General features: G+C 39.4%; 1 protein-coding gene across 1 annotated transcript; it reads left to right on the top strand.

Moving 5' to 3' along the window:
* Positions 1–343: 343 nt before the first annotated feature.
* On the top strand, positions 344–17,930 carry si:ch1073-13h15.3 (inactive all-trans-retinol 13,14-reductase). The gene is made up of 11 exons (XM_034194662.1): positions 344–554; positions 4,027–4,209; positions 5,736–5,977; positions 6,071–6,266; positions 9,369–9,566; positions 9,649–9,768; positions 9,866–10,004; positions 14,166–14,275; positions 14,415–14,581; positions 14,663–14,822; positions 17,010–17,930. Exons 1-11 carry the CDS (start codon positions 398–400, stop codon positions 17,177–17,179), a joined length of 1,842 nt encoding a protein of 613 aa, XP_034050553.1. The 5' UTR covers positions 344–397; the 3' UTR covers positions 17,180–17,930.
* The last annotated feature ends 430 nt before the right edge of the window (positions 17,931–18,360 follow it).

Genomic DNA, 18,360 nt, shown 5'->3' with positions numbered 1-18,360 from the left:
ATATGAGTCAGAACTGATTAAACAACACTGACTTTCAGGCACTGGACAAATGCCACAAAGACATATTTCTACAGTGATGGTATAAATAATGAAAACATTCAGCTAATTTACAAATTACTGTTGTATAGCTGCACACCAGAGAGGAGTTCAGCGTTATACTGGCTGTCATATCAGTGCTACTGACCTCTGAAGAAGAACACAAAGGTCCATGTAACCAGTTTATCTTTACTGCATGTCATAACATGACTGGTGTTATATATGTGAAATCTCCACCTTCCTTCTGCAGACCTTTGACACTTTATGTAATAGCCGGTCCCGGAGAGACCGGCATCCAGAGTAAATCCTCACTGTTAATGAAAACGCTGCTGCAGCTCAAACCAGTGCCATCGTTTCTACGATGTGGCTCCTGATCATCTTAGCATGGTTGGCTTTATGGGCAGGTGGCACTTACTGGTACCTTTTTGGGAAACCAAGTCCTTTCACCCTGGAATCAGTGAGGCCACCTGGACCTCGTGAGTTTGATCAGAAGAAGCGAGACAAAGTCATTAAGCAAGGTAAAGCCACCGCAGTTATTTTGATTTATGATGGAATACAAATGTAGAGTTTTACAAGACATTCAAGTCATATGTTATTCCAATAATGCAATAGCAACTCTTTGAGTGTACACTCTAAGAAATGAAACATTGAATTTAATTGATAAAGGTAAGGTAACTTTTTCCACATAAAATAAAACATTATTACTTAAATCCCTAAAATTAACAATTGCAAGTATATTTAAAATAATAGTATTAATTACATTTAAAACCCCTGTATTTCATTTCTTAGAGTGTAGTTTCTGATACTCACTGGAAGTAGGTTGTTTATCAAGGATAGTGGTGGCCACAGCTAATGTAAAAGTTAGCTTTGATAGCTGCTAATCCTCTAAGTGAAAAGTTGCTAACTCTACTAAACCAATAAACCGCTAAAATATTTAGCTGAAGCTACCACTAACCACTGACTTTTATAATATGAATTTAGCCTTGACTTTCTTTTGGCTCCAAAACCATAAAAAAGAAAAAGCTGAAATTTTAATATGTTGAAGCGCAAAGACGGAGGATCCCAAAACGGTTTAGCATGTCAGTATTGGCTAATAATCGCGAAGTTTCCTTTCATTCATTTTCTATACCAGCTTACGCCAATCAAGAGTCAAGGGAGGGCCTGGAGCCTCTCTTAGTGCCCACCGGCAGATAAGCGGGGTACACCCTGGACAGGTCTATTGCAGGGCTGACATATAGACACACAAACTCATTCACACCTACAGCCAATTTATGGTCACCAATTTACCTAACCTGCATGTCTTTGGAAGTGGGAGGAAGCTATAGCACCTGGAGGAACCCCACGCAAACACAGGGGAAAACAGGCAAACTCCACGTAGAAAGACCAAGTGGGAAGCAAACCTGGGATCTTCTTACCATGAGGCAACAGTGTTAAACTGCAAGCCACCTGCAAGCCACCGTGCTGCCCAGTTTCCATTCAACATACAGTTTATTTGCAATATAGAAAGTATTACATGACTAAAAAATATTAAGAAGTAGTTTTTTCCAATGTAGTTTTACTGCAAATGGCAAATAAACTGAACTGAATTGAACTGAACTGAATTACATATGAAAGTTTTTGAATAACTGAATATATTTACTTTAGCTTGACCTCCTGTCTTCTTGAGGTGATGCGTGTTGCTTTCATGGAATGTATGAATTTAGCTAACTGAATTGGTCTATAAGCCCCATAATGTATAACTTTAGGGTTTACAAACTTTGTTAGACTTTATAAATATTAAGATTAGCAGAACTAAATTTAGTGGAAGCTACCTGGTCTGTGAATAGTTTTCAGAGTTACCTGGAAATATAATGTGGTTACAAAAATATTAGCTTGGCTAATTAGCTATTAGCTGAAGTGTGCCTACCAGTTGTTACAAGCAAGGGTGCAATTTAGAACTATAAATTGGAGAAGACAAAGTGCGAGGCCCGCAGGGCTGAAGCCCATAGGCCGGGGGTCTGGGGGCCGCTTTAGGGCCCCAGAAGCCAACGGTTTCTAGATAAGCTCAGATGCATTCTGAGCATCCAGAACAGTAATTTTAATGTTTTGAGAAGACCATAAAGTGGACACCATTTGACTTATACAATTTGAAACTGTGGATATAAGTACTTTATTCTGAGAATAGCCAGCACTGATTTTATTAACATCCTGGTGTAAATAAGGTATCACCATATGTGTAGAACTCAAAAAAATGATAGGTTGAGTTCTCATTAAAAAAACAACTGCAATGTGGTAAAATGTATTCATAAATATAAAAGAACAGGATTTTTCCTCAAGATTTATTTTTGCATAAGTTTGAAAAAAACAACAGATCATAAGTTTAGGATAAATTACTTATCATGAATTTAATTTTCAAAGTGGCATTAATGACAACACTCATATTGAACATAATTTTGCTTGCATAGACTGATTTTGGAGATCAAGCAATAATTGCAGATGGGCTTTCTGAGGTCCCAGATAGCTTTTCTGATTTCCTTTTCTAACTTTCAGAGTTTAGTAAATTAGCCTTAGGTCCATTGATACTTATATGTGGACACTAGTCCCTAGAGGCAACTATTTTTGGTTTCAAATGTGGGCAAATGCAGTCCCAGAAAATTCTGAATGTGACAAACAAGAAACAGGTGTAAACAAGTCAATGCTGCTAAAAATACAAACTTGCAGAAACAAAGATACTATTCTGACATGGTTTTGCACATAAGACTGACATATTTTGCACATAAGACTGGCATAGCATGTTTCAAGTACACACATATATGTCAGAAGGTGGGGGGGGCATACCATATTCTGTCCCCCATGGTTGAAAAGGTGGGGGGGACATTCCCCCCTATCCCCCACCAAATTGCGCTCATGGTTACAAGTAAAGTTATAACTCAGTTAGAAAAAGGAAGTAGTTGTCTTTCATTAATGTGGTTTATCTTAATTTAATTATGACCTAAAGATTATGTTTATTATCCAATCCACAGTTTATTGTCAATAAGAGAACACAGATAAGAGCTATTTATGACAGGAGTGTTGTGCAGTCCAACCTGCACACAGATTTTTATAAGAAAATAAAATAACAGAGTTTTATTGATGAAAACAAGCAGCACTAAATTAGAAAAATGACAGCTACCAATGTTGTGCCAATTTCTGAAATAAAGTACTTACAGACCAGAGAAGGTCTTTCTGAGTGTGTAACACTCTGAGGTGCTTGGGCCAATTTATACCAAACTGCCCCCAGAATTGCCCTTCTGGGGTTTGTTTTGGCAAAGGTGTGGCCAAAGGTGAAATTTATGATTTTATATGCCAATGGACACCAAACCTGGCACACACATGGCTGGAATTTCCCAGCCTAGGTCAAATTTGCCAAAGGTCAATCATTGGTGTCAAGGTAATTGGGGTTGTTGTTTGTGCCTTTTGGGTGTCTCCATTAGGTCAGGGTCACCGCAGCGGATAGAGCACAGATCTACTCTGGGATTTGGCACAAATTTTGCACTAGATGCCCTTCCTGACACAACTCCAGTTTTATCAGGAGAAACACCCACAGACCCTGGTCTTCCAAAGAGGTCTCCCATCCAAGTATTAAACAGGACCCACTCTGCTTAGCTTCTGAGATTCGATGGGATCAGGATTACACAGAGCAGACTGGCTGTTTGTTAAAGTCATTGGAGTAAAAGGTGAAAATTTAAGTTTTTCACTCTGATTTGCTTCAAATCATCCTGACACACATATGAAGTCGGGCCAGCAAGGTAAAATTTGCTAAAGGTCAGTCATTGGGGTCAAGTCAGGTCTACCTCTCTGTTTGTTAGCCAACTTTTTTTTAACAGATCCTTTCCCATTTCTACCAAACTCAGGTCAGTCATTTGGGTGAATGTCAAGGTCATTGGAGTTAAATGTTTGATCAGCGTGCTGTGACTGTCTTCATGAAAATTTGTTTTTGAATTTGCCTTGATGTGATTGATTTCTGACCAGGTTTCAGTCTGGAGAAGGTGCCCCAGAACCTGAATGTCATTGTCATCGGTAGTGGTATCGGTGGGCTGACAGCGGCAGCCACACTGGCCAAAGCTGGAAAGAAGGTCCTGGTACTGGAACAGCATGACCAGGCAGGAGGCTGCTGCCACACGTACATTGAGAAAGGCTTTGAGTTTGATGTCGGTAAGAGGATTTTCACTGCAAACAGCCATGGCGGCCACCTTAGGCTTAGAAAATGCTAGAAACTGACAAACAATCTCATTTCAAGGTGCATGTACCTTCAAAACCACATTATAATATGGAGCGAGACAGAGAGAAAAGGAAGGCTACATTAATAGAAAATCCTTTCTGCTGGGTTGTGTGGAGTTGTGTCCATGTTCAGTTCAATTTAATCAGCTTATAAAGCACCAAATCACAACAAAAGCTGCCTCAAGGTGCCTCACACAGAATAGCTCAAAATAAGATTTAAAATAAGTGAGTAAAAAAATAAAAAAATCAAATACATAATTAAAAAACACAAGTAACCTTGACCAAGGGCCCTCAGTGATTTTCCGGTTAGGCTGGGATTTGAACCGAGGATCCTCTAGTCTCAAGCCCAACGTTTTAACCACTCAATCATCACCTCCCCTAACCCTGAAAATAGGACATTACAATAATCTAATCTAGAAGAAACAAAAGCATGAATCAGGGTCTCAGCATCAGCCATAGACAGGATGGGGCGGATACTCGCCATATTTCGCAGATGGAAAAAAATAGTCCTGGTAACATCCCTAATAATACCATGTTGAGTTTTAGAACATAACTGCTGTTAATCAAACGCAAAATAATAGTTTATTTATCTGATTTAGCACATTTCCTGTGCAGAAACACTAACAGAGTAAACATTATTAATTGCTTAAATTTTGTAATAGATGTGAAAATTTGGTGAGGCTACAGAATTTGTTGTAAATGTTCAAAAACACATTTTAAGTGCCTATTACATTTATACAGTTTTTACTGGAGTGTTTCACCTTATACATTGTTTAAAAATGTGACCACTCCATTCTGTTTCATTCATGTATAAGTAGGCAGCCCAAAATAACAGAAATACAGTGGGGAAAATAAGTATTTGACCCCCTGTCAGTTTTGCAGGTTTTCCCACCTTACAAAGAATGGAGAGGTCTGTAATTTTTATCGTAGGTACACTTCAACTGTGAGAGACAGAAAAAAAAAAAAAAAAAAAAAAAAAATCCAGAAAATCACACTGTATGATTTTTAAATAATTAATTTGCATTTTATTGCATAAAATAAGTATTTGATCCCCTACCAACCACCAAGAATTCTGGCTCTCACAGACCTGTTAATTTTTCTTAATTCTTTCTTAATTCATAATTTTTCTTAATAATTAATTTTTCTTTAAGAAGCCCTCTTATTCTGCACTCTTTACCTTTCTTTGTTGGGGAGTGAAATATGTCCATTATCTACTCAAGAAAGCTATGCAATGAGTTTTCTTCCAGTCATGCATAAAATCAGTTTGTTTAACACTGTTTTCTGAGTGTGTTTATGTCTCTTTGTTGCACCTTCTGGCACATTTTCATTATTTTCAGGTCTCCATTTGAACAATGAAAACCTACCAAATATAATTTTTTTCACTAACGCAATCATGATTTCTTATGTAACAAAAACTAAATTAACCCCCATGTTTCCCTGCTTACATTTTTGGTGGTCAGGGCTTCACTACATTGGACAGCTCCATGAAAACAGCCTGTTGCGTATCGCCTTCGACCAGATCTCCGAAGGCCAGCTGGAGTTCCAAGAACTAAATCAACACTTTGATACCATCCAGATTGGCCTGGGTGAGGAAAAGCGGGAGTACACCATCTTCTCTGGAAAAACTGAGATGAAAACACACCTCATGAAGCAGTTCCCCAATGACACACAGGCCATTGAAGCATTCTTCAAAATCATGAAGGTGAAGTTCATTACAGGAACTGTGTTCCAATTCATGTTCTTACTAAGAATGGAAGAATTTACTTGTTTTTAAATTTGTTCTGTATTCAAACAGGTCTGTGCTAAGAAGACGCATTATCTGGCAATGCTAAAGCTGATTCCACAGTGGATGTCTTTATTCCTGCTTAAATCAGGCATTGCAAACCTGGTCTCCCCAGTCTTCCGCCTCTCTGGCACATGTGCCACAGACTTTGTCAACAGCCTGACGAGCAACAAGGATCTTCAAGTCATCTTTTCTTACTTTTTCTATGGTAGGTCTTCAAAAGTTGAGGATATTCTGTACGTCAGTTCATCCTTCGTGTCATACTTGTGTCAGGACTGCAGTGCAACTTTACGCTCAAGTCTTAAAAGTTGGATTATTCTCTGCAGTTAGAAAGGTGTCATAGGATTAATAGAGTCAATCATTCAGTGAGGACAGGTCAGGTCTGGGTGCATGTGCTGGTGCCACAGATTGCCACAACCACCACACAATGGAAGAACCTTGCGTCTTGGATGGGAACCCGGAGAGACAACTGGTCCAACCCTGCCTCTCAAAAGTAAGGTCTACTGCAGCCAGATGAAACGTGGACATCCCCTTGGTCTTTTCCAGTACTTGAGGTCCTCAACACAGAGACAGCTGTGGACTGGATCATCCCCAGAGAAATGTACCACACGGCCAAAATGTCATAGCTGATTTTCCCTCACGATGCAAGTACTGTAATACTAAACCTTCTCATTTGACACAAAGTCATTCAACTTGTACCGTAGGACCCTCTGAAGAGACCTAGTACCAAAGACATCCAGTCATCATCTTAAGTGGCTCGTTAGCATCCAAATCTCACAACCATACAGTAAGGCATTAAGCAGTAGAACCCTAAGGTCTTGGACCTTCATTCTCCTGTAGAGGTATTGACATTGCTAACATCTTAATCCAGTGACCTCATGATTCCATACGCTTTTTCCAGGTGCCTCTAGATCTCAAATGCAGAGGACCCAGAGACATGAATGTCATTGCAGAGATAAGTGAATGTCTCCAAAAGTTCAACACTTTCCCCACATACACATGTGATGTGAATTAAGCAGTGTGTCTCCAAAATTTTATCAAGTACTTCTATAAAAGCTGCTGCAAATTCAGCTGTGAAATTTTGGCTTCTGATAGACGCAGGTGAGGAGCAGTGAACCTCTTGTTTTGTTCTGTGTTGGCATTTTTAAACATGCACATTGACCAGAATATAAAAAAGACAGACAGACGTATCAAGTTTCTTATGGGGTCGTGTTGCTAATCACAGGGTCGCGTTGGCTGCTAAGGCCAGTGTTGGTACAGAACTGAATATGCAGTAGTTTTTACAGAACTACTGATGGAAATTTTGTCGCTGGGGAGGCAGACAAATCCTAGAGCTTACATTTGATAAGCCAGGTGAGACTCTCTGACTCCATAATCCTGTGCTGGCCCTGCTAATAACAGGGAACATGTGATATATGGGTCTGTCCCCCTTAAACTTCATCATTGGTGATAGTTTCTATTTTAATCTCATTAGTACAACCCCAAAGAACGTTGATTTGCTGAATTATTAAAATTAGTTAAAAGAAAATTATGGACCAGTAGTTTAAAAAATTTGGTGACAAAATTGAATCCATCTCAGAAAAGTTATTGTACTTGGCCCCACCAATCTTAGAAACATGGTGTCTAACCAGATCCTTACTCTGGATGGCATTACCCTGACCTCTAGTAATACTGTGAGAAATCTTGGAGTCATTTTTGATCAGGATATGTCCTTCAATGCGCATATTAAACAAATATGTAGGACTGCTTTTTTGCATTTGCACAATATCTCTAAAATTAGAAAGGTCTTGTCTCTGAGTGATGCTGAAAAACTAATTCATGCATTTATTTCCTCTAGGCTGGACTATTGTAATTCATTATTATCAGGTTGTCCTAAAAGTTCCCTGAAAAGCCTTCAGTTAATTCAAAATGCTGCAGCTAGAGTACTAACGGGGACTAGAAGGAGAGAGCATATCTCACCCATATTGGCCTCTCTTCATTGGCTTCCTGTTAATTCTAGAATAGAATTTAAAATTCTTCTTCTTACTTATAAGGTTTTGAATAATCAGGTCCCATCTTATCTTAGGGACCTCGTAGTACCATATCACCCCAATAGAGTGCTTCGCTCTCAGACTGCAGGCTTACTTGTAGTTCCTAGGGTTTGTAAGAGTAGAATGTGAGGCAGAGCCTTCAGCTTTCAGGCTCCTCTCCTGTGGAACCAGCTCCCAATTCAGATCAGGGAGACAGACACCCTCTCTACTTTTAAGATTAGGCTTAAAACTTTCCTTTTTGCTAAAGCTTATAGTTAGGGCTGGATCAGGTGACCCTGAACCATCCCTTAGTTATGCTGCTATAGACTTAGACTGCTGGGGGGTTCCCATGATGCACTGAGTGTTTCTTTCTCTTTTTGCTCTGTATGCACCACTCTGCATTTAATCATTAGTGATTGATCTCTGCTGTCTTCCACAGCATGTCTTTTTCCTGGTTCTCTCCCTCAGCACCAACCAGTCCCAGCAGAAGACTGCCCCTCCCTGAGCCTGGTTCTGCTGGAGGTTTCTTCCTGTTAAAAGGGAGTTTTTCCTTCCCACTGTCGCCAAGTGCTTGCTCACAGGGGGTCGTTTTGACCATTGGGGTTTTTCTGTAATTATTGTGCAGATTTTGCCTTACAATATAAAGCGCCTTGGGGCAACTGTTTGTTGTGATTTGGCGCTATATAAATAAAATTGATTTGATTTGATTTGAAAAGAAACCCTTAAATACGAAGTCACATCTGCTAAATACTACTACTAATACTACTACTATTAATATATAATATACTGTATAATACTACTGTATCAGAATATCATTGTCAGCAATATAAAATGCGGATTTTTTAAAATTTCTTCCTTTATTTTAATTGCATGCCCTTACATAGGTCTGATAACTTGTTGGTTGTGGTTACTGTATTTTATTTTTTTAAAAACTAGTTTGGGAGGTCTTGCAACTTATATACCAAAAAAAAACAAAAAACAAAAACACATTCATTATTAATTCTAATACTTATAATGACTATGTATATTGGACTTTCTCAGAAATCAAAGCACTAAGCAAATAAACTCTAATATTAAAATAATAAATGCTCATTTAAAAAGTACATTACAGCAGAGCACAATTAAAGATCTGATAATACAGAAAAAAGCTGTGACTTATACTCCAGTGTGATTTATGTGTGGGTTTTTCCTCTTCAAGAGGCATTTTTTAACAGGTGTGACTTATACTCTGGAAAATACTGTATTTAAATAAGAATTTTATGAAAATAATGACAAAGAAATGTTCTTGTTTATATATTTAGGTGTCCCTCCAAAAGACTCCAGCGTTCTGATTAATGCCCTTTTGATCCATCACTACAAACGAGGCGCCTACTACCCCTTAGGCGGTGCCAGTGAGATCGCCTTCCACATCATTGGTACTATTCAGAAGTACGGAGGTAACTGCCTGGTCAGAGCTCCTGTCTCCCAGATCCTGGTCAGCGAGGATGGAGTGGCCTATGGTGAGAGCTGATCCAAGACCAACACCAGACTGTACGTGGGATTAGAACTACTGAAGCTTTTCTGTTTTGTGCCACGTGACAGGTGTGAAAGTGAGGAAAGGTCAGAAGGAGGTGGAGGTCTGTGCACCTGTGATTGTCTCCAACTGTGGCATTTTTACCACCTTCCAGAAACTTCTCCCCCCTGAGGTTCGAGTCAAGCCAGGTGAACACCAGGAGAGATGTTGAAGTAAAAAAAATGTTGGCTGGCGTCTTTTAAACAAAGAACCTGTAAAATGACTAGAAACCTGCTCCTATTGTAGACATTCAGGAACGACTCAACATGATGAAACACGGCAGGGGCTCATTCTTGGTCTTCTCTGGCTTTGATGGAACAGAAGAGGAGTTAGACCTCGTGTCCACCAACGTTTGGCTGTTTAAAAACAACGACATGGATGAATTGTAAGACTGCAGAACCCTCACTGGGCACAACAGGGTGCTATTTTATAAAGAACAGGCATAAAATAAAAGCATTTATGTAATTTATACAATTGGAACAGTTTAGAAAGTGAGAGAAGTGGGAAATTTTGACAGGCCCCTTCAAAAAAATTATTTGTATATGTTGTGGACATGAACAAGCGAAGTTCTTCAGCATCTCACCATGTCATTGAAGTCCTTCAGCCAGTCTATTCAGTAAATGCTTCTGGGGAGCATTAGCATGGCTAAAAACCTTCAGCTTCGACCCCCCAGAAACCTTCGGCTTCGATCCCCCGACCCCCCCCCCCCCCGAGCCATTTTTAGCATTTTTCTTTATTTGCGTCTCACATACCTGGAAAGTCCTCACCATCTTATTTATGTCCTTCAGACTTTATTTTCAGCAATATTAAAGGATTATTAACCAAGCAAGAGGTCTGTAGGGGGGAATATACAGACCGAGTGTTAGTTAGCAAGATCCGTGCAAAATGGAGTGCATTTTGCGAAAAACACAGAGGTCTGATATTTCTGTACAGGCCAAGCAAGCGAGATTAATAATTTGCTTATTTTATATACGAGGTCTATTAGATAATAAACCGACCCTTTTATTTTTTTTTTAACTATATGGATTTGAATGACGTGCGATTACACCAATCATGCTTGAACCCTCGTGCGCATGCGTGAGTTTTTTCACGCGTGTCGGTGAAGTCATTTCCCTGTGGGCAGGCCTTGAGTGAGATGTGGTCCCGCCCTCTCGGCTGAATTCCTTTGTTTCACACGCTGATCGAGACGGAGCGCGTTGCTTTATCAAAATTTTTTCTGGACCTGTGAGGAATATCCGAGTGGACACTATTCGAGAAATTAAGCTGTTTTCGGTGAAAAGTTTAACGGCTGATGAGAGATTATGGGGTGTTTCTGTCGGTGTAAGGACTTCCCACGGAGCAGGACGTCGCGCAGCTCTTCCAGGCGCCGTCGTCGGCCTGTTTCGAGCCGAAAACATCCTAATTTAAGGCTTAATTCACCCAGGACGTCGTGAGAGAACAGAGAAGATTCAGAAGAGGCCGGCATGAGGACTTTATGTGGACATTCCACTGTTTAAGGACGTTTTTTAATGAAAGATGTGTGCGCAAATTCGCCGAGTCGTTTCCGTGACGACTCGGCGAATCTGTGTGCGCCGCGACAGGAAAAACACCTCCGTGTTGAAAACCATTTGTAAAATTCAGGCGGCTTTTGATGGCTTTCAACAAGTGAGTAACTGAGAAATTGTTTAACAGCTTGGGCATGTTCCAACTTGTCCGTTAAGGTTTCCAACGGAGGTGTTTTTCCTGTCGCGACCCCCCGCGGTCGGGTCCGGCCCGACATGCGACTCTGCCCACACGTTCTTTCATTACAAAATGTCCGTTAACAATGGAATGTCCGAATAAACTCCTCATGCCGACTTCTTCTGAAAGTTCTCTGTTCTCTGACGACTTACTGCGTCAACAGAGCCTGAAATGTGGAAGTTTTCAACTTGAAACGGTGAGATGCTGCCGCCCCGAAGCGCAGATCGCCGTCAGGCACCGTGGGCCGTCTTTACGGCGACACTACCAGACCAAAATCTCTCATCAGCCGTTAAAATTTTTACCGAAAACCAGCTGAATTTATCGAATGGTGTCCACTCAGTTGTGCCTTACAGTTTTGAAAAAAATTTTCTCAAACAAAGCAGCAGTCTCTGAGCCATTCCTAAACAATGAAAAAAATCGACGAGAGGGTGGGCCACTCCTCACTCAAAGACTGCCCACAGGCGAATGACGTAACCGACGGGCATGAAAAACCTCTCGCATGCCCACGAGGGTTCAAGCATGTCTGATGTAAGTAATCACACGTGATTCAAATCCATATGGTTTTTGAAAAAAATAATAAGGTCGGATACTTTTCTAATAGACCTCGTATATATATATATATCTATCTCTCTCTCTATATATAGATATATATATAGATATAGATATATATATATATTTCGTCACCTCCACTAGCTTAACAGATGATCCGGTTGTTGTAAGCTTTCAATCTTTGTGCTTTTTTCTGATGCTTTTTAGATATTTATGGAGTACATTCATGTCTGACTTGGTTTTTCTAATCATGTTTTTAGCTTCCTGGTTTGTAACAAAACATTTACCGTCATGTTTCAGATTCAGTGGTTAAACCCTTAGATCTTCAGCAAATGTATTTATGAAGAGAAACTGCATGAACTACACAAGTTTTTGTATTTTCTAATAACAAGTTTATTCAGTGAGGAGAAACAAATGCTAAATTATTGTTGTGTTGCAACTTAATTTTTGTTCAGCCTTTGTGTCCCGTCTTCATGAAGTTAGATGCAAAAATGTTGAAATTGGCCCTATCCTGCAATGATAAAGAATCCTTAAAAAAGTACTGGATCCGGATTGTGTTCCAGATCATTACCAAAATTTAATGACTTCTAAGTTAGGCCAAGATACACCCCTGGTAAAAAGTTAATTGAAATCTCTTGAGGATTTTTTGAGTAATCCTGCTGACAAACCAACCAACAGACAAACGGACGCAACCGAAAACATAACCTCCTTGGTGGAGGTAACAATAATAAAACAATAAATAATAATAAACAGCAATACTACTCTGCAGAGTTATATTTTTGCAACAGAGAAGACTTCAAATGTTTTTTAAATACTTAAATGGACTCGGACGTTTTCATTTTACAATCGAGACTGTTCCATCCATTGATTGAAATAAATTGTTCCTTTAAAGTTGTTCTAAATCTGGGTTTGGTAAAAACCTCAGTTCTTTTTAGTTGATATTCACTTGGTCTTTTAGCAAATTTGTTTTGTAAATTGTCTGGTAATTTTTCTTTATGAGCTTTATACATAAATTTTAGAAGGTTGTATTCAACCAATTCATTAAATTTCAAGGTCTTTAATTCTTTAAATAATGGATTTGTTGGATCTCTGTGTCCACTTCCACTGATGACTCCAATGGCTCTTTTCTGTAAAAGGAAAAGTGGATTAACGTAGGTTTTACATGCACTTCCCCACACTTCAATACAATAGGTCAGATATGGAACAATCAATCAGCTATACAATAGAAACAGTGCACTTTTATTTAGAGAATCTTTAACTTTATGTAACACAGCTATAATTTGGGATACCTTTACTTTGACATCATCAATGTGGAATTAGCATGACAAGTGTTCATCGATCATAACACCTAAAAACTTCATCTCATTCAATCGCTGATCCTTGAACCAACAATGATGCATCAATTTTTTTCTTTCTATTACAAAAAAAAATCACATTTATACTCACAGTCAATTTAAAGTTTGCAATTCACTGAACCTGCATGTCAATGGAAGTGGGAGGAAACCGGAGCACCTGGAGAGAACCCACGCAAACACGGGGAGAACACGCTAACTCCACCGCTGCTCGAATTAATATATTTAATTAATTTATTTACCTGTGCTAATGTAGTTAAAAAACTGTCAAGCTGAAAATCAAGACACAATTTTGTTATACAAGTAGAGTTTTCTTTTTTCTTTCTTTTTGTTAACCGTAAACTGGGGCTTTTCTGAAGGGTCATTGAATGCCCTCGGCTGGATTATGATGGATGAACTGCAGGGAAACACACACACACACACACACACACACACACACACACACACACACACACACACACACACACACACACACACACACACACACACACACACACACACACACACACACACACACAGTTTGAAAAATATGTTTCGGAAGAAAAAATGCTTTGAGGTCGTGGGGAGAGAATCCACTTGTAAAAATGGTGGTGGTGATGGGGGATGGGGGGGGCATTGCCCTCCTGTTTCCTTCAGTTTCACCGCCCATGCATACCTTTATTTTCTTAGAATAAAACACACAATACAACTGAAAGTGTATTGAATATATATATATATATTTTTTTTTTTGCATTAGACGTTTACATAAAATGCATAATTTAAGAAATGACCCCAAAAGGGGGAGTTCCCTTTTTAGCCTCTAGATGGTGCTGATGACCATCCCAAGACCTAAAAATCATACAGTCATGGTTCTTGTGTAATAAAGGTGTTGCATATTGTTTGAGGAACAGAAATCTGTGTTGTCTGCCTTTGTGTTTTGTTCACAGTTTGGAGGAGTACTTTGCACTGAGCAAAGAAGAAGCACCTGATAACATTCCCATGATGTTCATCACAATACCATCAGCCAAAGATCCAGAAGCCAAAATAAGACACCCTGGTACAAACCACATCAACTCTCTCCTCCTGTTCATAATTGAGAGAAGTTCATAATACTAATACTAATTTTTTTTTTTTCAAAATACCGCACAATGCCGTGTGTGAGTGTCCCTATAGATGAGATGTGATGTCTTTCCAAGGAAAATCCTGCATGACAATACTGACTATGGCAAAATATGAATGGTTCGAGGAGTGGAAGGACACCACCGTCCGCAAAAGAGGCAACGAATACTATGACTACAAAATGAGATTTGCTAATAAACTCTTTGACTGGGCCTGCACGGTGTTCCCTAAAATCCGAGAGAAGGTAGGACTGGCACATCTGCACATTCACTGCACAGTTCTGGTTCTCCACGTTTAAGATTGCATGGTACGATTTGTTTCCCAGCTGGTTTTCCAGGACGTGGCAACGCCGCTGACCAACACTCACTATCTGGGTGCCCAGCGTGGAGCTATGTACTCCGCTGAACACAATGTGGAGCGCTTCCACGTGGAAGCCGTGGCCAGGAACAGGTGCAACACCCCTGTCAAAAACCTGTACCTCTCAGGTATGGAATATGGGTACAGTATTTACCAAGTTTTAAATACAATAAAAGCAGGAGAGGTTGTAGCGTCAAACCTCTTTAAAGGGGTCATATTGAGCAAACTGTTTATGTACGTTTATTGGTTACATGTGGCTGGGGGCTGATATTTAACATCTACAAAGTCAAACACTTCCCTGACTGTGCATGCAGAAATGATCCTGCTACCACTAACATTTTGACTTAAAATATCTTGATTGAGAGTGGTGTGGCATATGTCACGGAACTCCATATGTGGCTTAATCTGCGAGCGACCCACAGGTACAGGAAGTGAAACCTCATCAGCATAAATAAAGTGGTAAAACATTCAAATCATCTCTGGTGGAGATAACACTCCACCAGTGAGCCTATATTGTCTTGTATTAGCGCAACTTTCTCGTATTAAGTTTCTAGCAGTTACGTTTGTAGTTCTTACAGTGTTTTCTTATAAATCTACCACTTATCAAAATATATTCCTTGGCATTTGAAAAACATTAATATGTAGTCTGTATAATGCATTAAACAATAAATGCTGTACCTTATGCTTCACCCGGAGGTTAGTATCAGTTATGCAATTATCACCTTCTATATGAACTTTCAAAGTCATCCAAGGTCAAAGGGCATGTGACCAATAGAGAGGTAAACTATGACTTCATATTCATGTTTAATATTAATCACATTTGTATCTGTAACCAATTCCTCAACATAACTAAATATCCACTATATGTAAGGTTAGGGCCAAGATTTTGACCTTGGCCTGCAACTTCAATTTTTAACAGTTTTCCATGAAAATCAAATCAATTTGTCTTTGCCTGGCCTTCAATCACTGGGTTAAATTTGGTCCAAATTGGATCAAAACTCTTCAAGTTATTTTGCTCATGCACGGTCAGACACACGGGACTGCAAACAATACTCCCTCTTGTGCTACAGCTGGTTGTAGGTTTGGAAAAAAAAGCCAAGACTGTTTCATTTTTAATGAATTTCGAACTTTCTAAGCAGGAATAGAAAATAAATGAGAAAATCAATGAAATTTCAACTTTAGATAAACACAAATTTAAATCAAGGCTCTTAAACAAAGCATATTACATGAAAATTAATTTTAAATGAAAAATTCCATGAGACTCCAGCCCCTGTGACCCCTGAATGGAGTAAGCAGGTATAGAAAATGACTGAATAAATTAATTTCATGAGAGGATATCCCACTCATCACACAGCCACCAGCTTTACACCCATTAGCCCAGCCATTCCCGACAGGACCCAGTTTGAAGTGTGAAAATCATATCACTTTCTTTTATTCCTTCTGACTGCTTTTTTTTTTTAATATTGGATATTATTGAGGTAATTTTAAACTTTCAAATCAAAACCATTTTTAAATAATTTTTTCCATTATCTCTAATTGCCCACTTGTCAGACTGGCCTCCTAAAACATTGCCTTGGACTGAACATCATCGTAGGTTGATGTAAATATATTGTGTTGATTGTATGCGATACACCATAGTTCAAAACTGTATGAAGGTCTTGAGTTGAATGATAAACTATTGTAGGCTTTAATGATACATACATATGGGTTAACTAAAGGTATTCATGAAAATATCATTGCTAAGTAGAATACCAAGAACAGAAACATCTGTATTCTTGAGATCGATAGATTTATTGAATGATCAATGTAATTTACAATAACAGTAAATAATATGTTTATGTCCTGGACATTAATGAGAAAAAGCTCCTCACCATCTAACCATGTCATTTAAGTCCTTCAGACTTTTTTTTCAGTAAAATGATCTGGGGAGCATTAGCATGGATACCCCCCCCCCCCCCCCCACACACACACACAACCAGGGCCTGTGGCCTCACTCGATGTTTGGTAATATAAATTGTAGAAGTATATAATTTTTATGTTTGAAGGAGCCTCCTGTTTGAGGAGAGAGGGTGTGGCCAGCAGAGGGTGTGGCTAGCAGCAGCTCCTTTCCATTTAAATGAACAGACACAGAAACAGGCTGTTTCTTAGAAACTTCAAAATGTTCACACTGTAGTGTGCTTGACCTCAGTGTCTACAAAATACTGTAGTATCTGTTTCTTAAGATGGAACCTGTTGCAACTATGTCCCCTTTAATTCTTGTGACGCTGTAAAGTGAGCAGAGAAGTCCAGCCTGTGTGTGTGTGTGTGTGTTCCAGGGCAAGATGTGTTCAGCTGTGGGATAGCAGGCGCCCTGCACGGTGGCCTCCTCTGTGCTTCTACTGTGCTAAATCACATCGTCTACATCAACTTACTCTTCATCAAGAAGAAGCTGAAGAGGAGGAAAGCCAAAGAGCTGGCACAGAGGGCTCAGAAGAAACTGCAGTGAGAGTGCGCTGCTGCTTCTGCAGGAACATGGTAAAAATGCACCAGTTTATGCTCTTCATTTGCCCTGGGAGGTTTAAATATTCATAAGAGAAAACAGATGAAGTTTAGGGAGGAGTCTCCCATGTGCCTTCTGGCAAAATGTAGCTGAAATTTCACGTCCTTCTTGGATCGAGTGCACCATGAAGCCGTAGATCTAGTGATGCAACAGAAAAAAGTTGCACTGTGCAGATTCTCCAACCACAGCCACAGGAGCCTATAATGTCTTCAGAGCTGTCACTGGTGGCTTCCCTCACTATTGTACTTCTTGCACGATCAGTCAGTTTAACCACAGAGTACCATACTGTTTCTATTTCTGAATGATTGACGTAACTAGATTCAGGATATATTCAGTGACTTGGAAATGTTCATGTGCCATCCACTGACTTGTCTAAAGTGACTGTTTGCATCAAAAAGTATCCTTATATTTATTTGCCCAATGACTATGGGCTCTGAAAATGGAGGGACTGTGTGTAAAAATTGCTGTAATTCTTAACATTTTTGTAAAGCCCCTGAAATTAAAGTTAAAAGTCAACACTACAAGAACATCTTGATTGTTTCATTTCAGCTCCTTTGTGGTGACATACAGAGGTAAAATAAGAAGGATTTTGTCCTGTCCAAATATACGGCTAAAAGTACGGTAAGCAGGGGAACACTTTGTTCCCCTACTTACTTTGAGCAGTGTACTTTTGGACCTGACTGTTGCTGTGTTCAAAACCCTTGGACGTTCTGAGATTAGGACCTCTAGCTTTGGGAAAAATGCTTTGAACACTGCTTTGAGCCGGAATATTCGTTCAGGAACTCATGAGGAAACGGAGCAACCTGAAGTATCCCAGTTGACAGCACAGTGATAGCAGGCGCGTTTGCGAGTAGTGAGACAACAATGTTAGAAATGTTGAAAACGCATCTTTAAAATGAATTTTTAAGAAGACATTACTGTTGTAATGTAACATACTCATATTCTGTGTACAATTTGTTAAGTTACCAGCACCACACATCAGCAAAAACATATTTGTTGATTTCATTTAGCCCAAAAGATAACATTAGCCTAGCTCTACAGTGACAGGCTAGTTTATCCATGTTTGTCTCCGAGGTAATCTCATGAATGCACTTTTTTTTGGAAGTAGGGGTTTTTATGTGGGGTCT

Source organism: Thalassophryne amazonica, chromosome 18 (assembly GCF_902500255.1).
Source record: "Thalassophryne amazonica chromosome 18, fThaAma1.1, whole genome shotgun sequence".
Lineage (NCBI taxonomy): Eukaryota > Metazoa > Chordata > Actinopteri > Batrachoidiformes > Batrachoididae > Thalassophryne > Thalassophryne amazonica.
The sequence above is the reverse complement of the archived record's forward strand: the minus strand, read 5'-3'. Positions and strand labels throughout refer to the sequence as shown.